Source organism: Phascolarctos cinereus, unplaced genomic scaffold (genome assembly GCF_003287225.1).
Source record: "Phascolarctos cinereus isolate Bilbo 61053 unplaced genomic scaffold, phaCin_HiC Scaffold_255;HRSCAF=850, whole genome shotgun sequence".
Taxonomy (NCBI): domain Eukaryota; kingdom Metazoa; phylum Chordata; class Mammalia; order Diprotodontia; family Phascolarctidae; genus Phascolarctos; species Phascolarctos cinereus.
Genome location: NW_027555575.1, coordinates 371 through 8701, shown reverse-complemented (window position 1 = coordinate 8701; position 8331 = coordinate 371). Strand labels below are relative to the sequence as shown.

General features: G+C 49.0%; 1 protein-coding gene across 1 annotated transcript; it reads right to left on the bottom strand.

Moving 5' to 3' along the window:
* Nucleotides 1-632: 632 nt before the first annotated feature.
* On the bottom strand, nt 633-6022 carry LOC144455366 (mucin-16-like). Its single transcript, XM_078148592.1, has 7 exons — nt 5994-6022; nt 5669-5831; nt 4419-4486; nt 3431-3603; nt 3027-3068; nt 2216-2271; nt 633-859 (listed from the first exon to the last, which is right to left on the bottom strand). The coding sequence occupies exons 1-7, from the start codon at nt 6020-6022 to the stop codon at nt 749-751; spliced, it is 642 nt and encodes a 213-aa protein (XP_078004718.1). The 3' UTR covers nt 633-748.
* Nucleotides 6023-8331: the final 2309 nt, after the last annotated feature.

Below are 8331 nucleotides of genomic sequence, written 5' to 3'. Positions count from 1 at the left end.
AGGTAGCCCCAGTAAAAGGCAGGTTGAGAGAGAAAGCAGCTGGGGAATCTTAATGGAAAGATGAATGGAAGGGGCCAGATGGGAGGCTGCCAAGGAATAGGGGGATGTGTTTGAGCAAGGGTGATGTGAAGCTGGTGGGCAAGGAAAAGCCCTTAGAAGACAGGAATAAGTGGATGCTCATGTCCCAGAGGTAGGTCACAGTGGGAAAGGGAGATCAGGGTTGTTGAGGGTTGATATGAAGCTAAGGGTTGGGGGAATCACAGATTGGAAGGGTCTTGGCACCAATGTATGCAATGTCCTCTGGTTTCCTCAACTCAGGCTACTCCAGTGGTGCATAATTGTTAGCCAGTTTGTCTTCTAGGGGTGAGAAAATAGTGCTTATCTGGTCAATTAGCCCTACCCATTGTGTTCAGGACCAGTGTGGATGCTGGGCTTTTCCTTCATCCATCCTCCAAGCTCAGCTTCCTTGCCTTTGGGGACAGGGCAGATGAGAACCTGGCAGACTGCCAGAGAGGAGTGATGACCCTTGAGGAGGTGCAATGGACCCTAGGCCCTAGGGGAGGGTTTTCTCTCTCCGCAGTTGAGGAGTCACCCACACCAGGGCAAATGGTAAGAAAGAGGTAGAGTCGGTATTCTGGCCAATCCAGAATGAGCAAGGCCCAGTGTTTATTCCAGCCCAAGCCCAGCCCACACCAGGATTGTGGCCAGGGCCAGGGGCCAAGGTGTTTGGGTTCACTCTGCTACATTTTTATCGCAGTCTATTATTAATTTTCCTCAGGTCTAGGTGGGAGAGGTAAGAGCTGACGGTTTGCCTTTGGACTTCATAATCTCCTTCATTTTTCCTCAGGCCCATGATAACCTGTACAGGGTTGAGGGATGGAGGACAGTCAGGAGTTATGGGGACATGAGCCTTGCTGAGAGCCTCTTGTGTATAGCTATGGACCCAGATTTGCTCCCCAGAGAGGGCATGAAGGCAGCTCTGGTGAATCCCAGGAGCACAGCCAGGAACCAAGGGTATTAGAACTGGTCTTCCTGGCTGGCTTTGTACATTTCTTCCCAGCCCTTATCCCAAAACCTAAGGCCAGGCTTAGGGAGAAGGCACCCAGGTAGAGTATTCATGAGCCGCATTGAGAGAACTCTCCACTGATTGAGAAAGTAATGGGGAGAGTGTGAAGGAAGGCTACCTGGAACGTTCTCCTAAGTAAATTTATTGTGTCTTGTCTGTCTATCTGTCCCTTTCCCCGTTTCTGCCTCAGTTTCTATCTGTCTCTTCATCTTTGTCCCTTTCTTCATCTCTGTCTCTTGTTTCAATCTTTGTCTCTTTCCGACTGTCTTGGTCTTCCTCTTTCTGTCTATGTCAGTCTCGGATTCTCTCTCCAACTTTGTCCCTCCATTTTCAATTCTGTTCAGTAAGCATGTGCCAAGCACTGTGCATTTTCTCACTCTCTTTCTGTCTCTCTGATAAACAGAAATCTCTTCTCTCTCAAAATCTTACTCAGACACACACACCCTCCTTTACATATGGATGGACGCACACACTAGTGTCTTGCACTTCCTAAATGCACACTCTCATTCCCATTGACTCATTGATATGCATCCTCTCCTAGATGCATATATGCAGCCATAACCACACCTATATTCTCACACATACACTTGCTCACTCTTGGACAGGCATAATGGCTCATGAGATCACAAAGTTAGAGCTCAGAGGGATATTGGAGGCCATGTAAACCAATACCCTCATTTTACAGATGAGGAAACTGAAGCCCATAGAGGTGGCTTGATGACAGTCACATATATGATAGGATTTGAACCCCGGTCCTCTGCTCCCAATATAGTGATTATGGTGATCTTTCCACTATGCCACCATCAGACTTCCCCTCATAGGGATACTCATTCTCTCTGTCTCTGTCTCTCTCTCTCACACACACACAAATATACTATACAACCATACACTCCTGTCTCTCACACACAGATCCCACACCTTCCTCTCTCTGTGTGTGTCTGTCTCCCTCCCTCTCTATCTCTTTCTCTCTTTCTCTCCCTCTCTCAAACACACACACACAAATATACATCTATACACTCCTGTCTCATACACACACAGATCCCATGCCTTTTCTCTCTGTCTCTGTCTCCCTCTCTCTCTCTCTCCCTCTCCCTCTCCCCACCCCATACAGCCCTTAGTGGCTCTTAAGGGTTCCCCAAGTTCTCTTACCATGAAGCAGCACATAATAGCCAGGCAGATAAGAATGATGGCCCAGTAGGGCAGGTCTGGGGGGAAGAAGAGGTGATGCTGAGGAGTCTGCATGGGGATAAGGGGACAGCACAGGGTGGGTAGTGACTGTCCTTTGGCATTCCCACCCCTGTGGGAAGGGAGGGGACAAAGGGCAATACACAGGGAAGATGGAGGATAGAGGCTGAAGGACCCAACCCAGAGCATCCTCCCACCTCCCACGCCACCAGACATTTGCTCTTCAGAAGAAGCTGACCTAGGAGAAAGGGGGCAGGCAGACTATGGGAGTGAATTTAGAGAAAGAAGCTGGGGATCTGGACATAGGAGAAAAGGAGTTGGGCAAACTGAGGGAAGGTCACTTAAGGCAGAAAGATACAGGGACCCCAGTGTCAACCAGGGACAAGGGAGGGTGATAGTGCAGAGATCCAATGTCAGAACAGAGAAATATGACAGTGATACTGAGTCCTACCCAATGACAAGAGAATGGCTTAAGCTCCAGGGCAGAACCTTCCCCATATCCATCCCCCCAGGGTACTCAGGAAAGGGAGATACACTCAGGGATCTGACAATTGGTAGGGATGACTGCTGTTCATTTGTCTCATGAACACAGTCCAAGACAGTGTTGTTGGACACTCAGCATTGAGTGCTGGCTAGGGTGAGAGGAAAGTCATCCTGGACACTCAGTTCCTGCCCTCCCCCCACTCTCCTACTCTTCAAGGATCAGCCTCAGCTCCCCACCCCCCAACACAGACACATAGGAACGGTCAAGGGGCAAGGCTGTTGTCATACTCACCAGTTTTCTTAGTTTTTCCATCTATTTTCTTGGTAGAATAGCCTGAAGACAGAGAAATATGGAATAAGGGGAGGACACCCATGGGTCTTGATCTGGGGAACTAGACTGGGTGAGGAAGAAGAGGATGAGACAACAAGAGATGGAGAGGCCATGGGGGACAAAGAAACTCTAGGGGTCAGGGAGGAGGAAAGGATATGGGGATCATAGAGACAGATGACTATAGAGGACAGGGATGGCAATGGGGGCACAGTTGGGGTGGGGAGGAGGGAATACAGGCATCAGGGAATGTGGAGAGGGATCTTTTGGGCTTCAGATGTCAGGAGTCAAGCATCCCAGGAATTCCTCATCCCTCCCCACAGCCTGTCAGTGTTCGGACAGAGAGACCAGACTGGAGAGCCCCTCACCATCCACCAGGATACTGTTCTGATCCAGGGTGAAGTTCTGTAGCCGAGTGCCATTGTGGGTCAGTCTGAGGAACTCTTCGTACATAGCGGCCCTGTCAAAGTTCCGGGCTTGAGCAGCTGATGTGAAGTCACATAAACAGTCCACTCCTGTGAGGCGTCTGGGAGAGGCAAGCCTAAAGAAGGGAGAGACAAGCCTAAAGAAGAGGGAGGGGTGTCAGTGAATGAGAGAGGAAAAAGGCAGGTGGGGAGGAGAGGACTGGAGCAGCAATGGCCTCAGGGGAGCTGAGCTGGGCCAGGCTGAGCAGGCTTCTGGCCCTGGCAGGAAAACCTGGATGGGGGGCCTCCTCTCACTGCACCTCCCCACCAAAACTAGACTTACTTCTAAGTGTTTTGTGAATACATGTATCTGGATGGTGAGCTCCTTGAGGACATGGATGGCTTTATTTTTTCTATCTTTTGTCCCATACCTGACACTTTGAGTATGCTACTTAAAACCTTACTGAGCGGCTGATCGCTCGTGTATGTATGTAGATGTACATGTTGTCTCCCTAGACTGTAACCTCTTTGAGGGCAGAGCTGGCTTCATTTGTACATTTCTGTATCTCTATTCCCCAGCACGTGCCCCACTGCTTGGGACATTGTAGGAGATTTATAAATGCTTGTTGATTGGTTGATTAAAGGACGGCTTGGTCTCCCAGGCAGTTTGGTAACATGCTGCTTTCTGTATCTCTGGACCCTTCTCGAGGTGCTGGTTTGAGGCAGCTTTTAGAGGGAAGAAGGGAGTTTGGAGGGAAGGAAAGAGAAGAAGGAAACACCAGCTTCCTGAGGCACACCAGAGAATGGGCTTAGAGAAGGGATATTGTGTCCTGAACATGGTCTGTTCTGGGAACTGGTCTCCACCAAGAGCTGCTTCCTGTAATTGTGGGGGTGAGAAGCTAGACAGAGAAGTGGAGTCCTAGACAGAGTTGTCCCTGGGGAAAAACCTCACCTAAAGGTCTGCACGTGACAGTCAGAGAAATAGCTCTTGATACTGCTGTTTCTGAAGAGCTGGGTCAGCTGCAAAAAAACGAACATTTCCTGGGATGTGATCCTTAGGGCACATTGTGCCCAAAAAAAAAAAATTCTTAAAAACATTTTCTTTGAAAAAAGAAAAATCACGCTACAGGGCTAGCATCTCCATCTGGTAGATACCTGCCTAGGTGGGCCTAGATGAATGTAAGAGATGGTCTGAGCTCACCTTTCTGGGTACCAGGGACCATCCTAGGTACAGCAGAGCCCCCCTCCCTCCCCCTTCCCTAGTGTCTAAAACTTTTCTAGGAAGGGCCTTCCTTTCCTGTTTCAGGTTCAAATCACCCATTTGAGAAATTAACAGGTGATCTTGGGTAAATCTGAACCCCTTTCAGACAGCATCTGTAATCTGTAATTATATATCATGTAATCTGAAGGGGCTGGCTTAATGGTGTCCCCAGTCACTTCATTCTCTTTATCCTGTCCTTTGTATCTATTCCTTTCCTTTCCTCTCCTCTCTGCTGTCTTTTCTCCTGCCCCCTTAGAGGTAGTGTGGCATACCTAGGTTCAAGGAAGACCTGGGTTTGAGTTCCTTCTATGACATACTGGTTATGTGATGCTAGGCAGATCATAGTATCCTAAATATAGAGGTGGAAGGGAACTTCAAGGATATCAAGTCCAACTCCTGTATTTTACAGATGAGGAAACTGAGGCTAGGAGGTTAAGTGGCTTGCTGGGGGTCACAAGCAAGTGTCTTAGACAGGATTTGAACTCAGGTCTTCCTGATTCCAAATTCAGCACACTAACCACTGGGCCTCCTGGCTGTTTCACGTAACAGGCAACCCCCTATAAGTTGCGGATTACATACTGGTCTGCTTTGGTAGAGGGAATCACTTCACTGGGACATTTCTTTATCAATGAAATCATAGGTCAGTAAAAATAAATAAATAATCCTAGTTTTGAAAAACAAAACAAAACAACCCCCCCCATCATACCTCACCATCCCCACAGGCTCTGTGTGTTGCTCTCCTGACCCCACCCTCTTAAGAGAGTCTTTAAACTGAAATTTCTTCCCACTTAGTCTCCAGGGAACAGAGTGGATGGAAGTTGTCCAGGATTCTGCTGAAAGCCTGATGTGAAAGCCCCACACTCTTGGGGGACAGTCAGGAAAGAGCACGCTTGGAGATCCCTGCTTGGGTCCTTCCTACAGCTCTTGGGACTAGACCTTACCGCATCTTCAATGCCATTTTTGTTCTCTTGATACTTGGCTGAGTCAGGGTGTGACAAGTCCAGGGAATAGAGCACGCTGGTGACAGTGAAGTTCAATTGGAAGTGTCGGGGCCTGGGGTCAATCAGTGGCTTAGCTGTAGACAGTGGGTGGCTGCTTCCAGTTCTGGGGAAAGAACAAAGAAAAAGATGATTGATGATGATGATGATGATGATGATGGGGGCCCAAGCTGGGAGAGGCTACAGAGAGGTCATACAGGCCAGAGTCCCCTTCCTTCCTCCAGGGATAGAAAGGTGGCTGGCCCTTTTCTCTGGCTCAAACCCTGACCTTCTAAGATAGATGGTACCAGCATCCATTTCAGGAGGCCAGGTAGCAGCTGACTGCTCCCAGGAAAGTCTGGTGAGTTAGAACCACAGACAGAGGGTCACTTAAGAGTTGGGTCCCCTCATTTTACACGTGGAAACGATGAGGTGCGGTGAGGTTTGTTCGTCAGATCTGGAGACCTCCTTGTAAGCCTTATGATGACCTTTCCCAGGATGCCTTCTGCACTTGTGTGAACTCCAAACATTCCCAACAGGATTAGCTCCCAGGTATTTTACTGCACCCATTGGGAAGCCCAGCTCCAATGTTGCCTCCTCTGGGAAGGCTCCCTGAATTCCTCATGCCAGGAATAGACAGTCCCCTAGGACCTCACAGGGCTCTCTGTTATGCCTGTATCTAATGCATTTATAATGCAGTAAGTAGTCTGTATTATCCCCAGGCAACTCTCCAAATCACATAAGTCTCAAGAGGGTGAAAAATCTGCATTGGCAGAGGAAGCTTTTCTGCCAAGTGTTCTGTTCATGCATGAAATCCCAAACCTTGCCTCACCTCTTACCACTGCCTTCTGTTATCCCCTTGGGAGGCCATGTGGGTGAAGAAGACTCTGAAGCTGGCTTCAGAGCCAGGAAGACCTGGGTTCCAATCCAGCTGGTTCTGGTTGACCCCGGGCAAGTCCCTTTCCCTCTCAATGTCACTCTCTATGAGTCTAAAGCATATATTAATATGCACTGGTAACGGGAGTTCCCTCAGGGGAGTTCTCTGTGCCTATGAAATCCCAGGTGAAGAGAGGAGAGAGGAGAGAGGAAAGAAAGAGAGAGGAGAGGAGGGAGAGAGAGGAGAGGAGAGGAGGAGAGAGAGAGAGAAGGAGGAGGAGAGGAGAGGAGAGGAGAGGAGAGGGAGGAGAGAGAGAGAGGAGAGGAGAGGAGAGGAAGGAGAGAGGAGGAGAGAGGAGAGGAGAGAGAGAGGGAGAGGAGAGGAGAGGAGAGGAGAGGAGAGGAGAGAGAGAGAGGGAGAGAGAGGAGAGAGAGGAGAGAGAGAGAGAGAGAGGAGAGAGAGAGAGAGAGAGAGGAAGGAGAGAGAGGAGAGAGAGGAGAGAAGAGAGGAGAGTAAAGGAGGGAGAGGGGAGAGGAGGGAGAAGGAGAGGAGGGGAAGTGGAGAAGAGAGGGGGAGAAGAGAGGAGGGGAGGGGAGGGGAAGAGAGGAGAGGAAAGAAGAATGCATAGTATGATTTTGCATATTTATACCTATACATCTATGTCTTTCTCTAGTGGTGGTGGAAGGGAAGGAGACAGTTAGTTACAAACTTAAAATGTAAGAAAAAATAAATTTTAAAAAAGAAAGAAAGGAAAGGAACAAGCATTTATTAAGCACCTGTTATGTGCTAAACGCTTTCAAAATACTACCTCATTTGAGATGCTAAATCAATGTTTTGTAAATGAAAGAAGTTTGAACATCCACAGAGGAACAGAGAGAAAGGGGGAGCCTAAAGGGGCAGATGGGGACAGGGTATGTGTGTTCTCTAGCCCTTTGGGGCCTCCACTTTGGCTTCAGGGATGACTTCGTTGCTGGGACTCTCAGAAGGCATGTGGAAAGAGAAGGTTCTGTCCTGAACAGGCTCACGGCCAGCTTCTCATCTGGGGCTGGGGGAGTGTAGGGGTGGTCTGGAAGTCTAATTGTTTTTTCCCAGATCTGACACAAACTCTCGATGACTTTGGACAGAGTCACATCTGCTCACTGGATCTCAGTTTGCTCAATCACAAAATGACAGTGTTGGAGTATCTGAGGCCCTTCCCAAATCGAACCTTCTACATTCTGTATGCTAGGGCTCCTCCAAACTGACATCCTGGGTTCTAAGGGCCCTCCCAGCTCTGACATCCTCTAAGGGCCTCCCAGCTCTGACATCCTGGGTTCTAAGGGCCCTCCCAGCTCTGACATCCTGGGTTCTAAGGGCCCTCCCAGCTCTGACATCCTCTAAGGGCCTCCAGCCTCTAATTTCTGTTCTAAAGGCTCTCCCAGCTTTGACTTTTTAGGTTCTAAGAACGTTCCTATTTCACTCATGTTATGCCTTATATTCTAAGAACTTCCTAGCTCAACACTGTTTCAATCCATAAGTGTTCACTTCACCCCCATTTCCTGGTACAAGCTTCCAAGTGCTTTCTTCAGCTTCTGTTTGCCATGAGCCCCCTTCCCATCCGCCCCCCACTGCAGCTTCCTCTCCCCCTACACCCCAGCCATTCAGGCCCCCATACTTGTCACTTGGAGGTTATCCAGCTTATAGGAGTCCCTGAGCCAGTGGGCTGTGGCATCCTGGGTCCTGTCCAGAAACACTTGTCCAATGTGTCAGG

Excerpts from the sequence above, each read along its gene's own strand:
- LOC144455366 (XM_078148592.1), bottom strand. The coding sequence starts at position 6,022 with ATGGATGCTGGTACCATCTATCTTAGAAG. Across the intron at positions 5,832-5,993 it reads GGTACCATCTATCTTAGAAG|AACTGGAAGCAGCCACCCAC; the intron begins GTCAGGGTTTGA and ends TTCTTTCCCCAG. Across the intron at positions 4,487-5,668 it reads AAAATGGCATTGAAGATGCG|CTGACCCAGCTCTTCAGAAA; the intron begins GTAAGGTCTAGT and ends GTTTTTTTGCAG.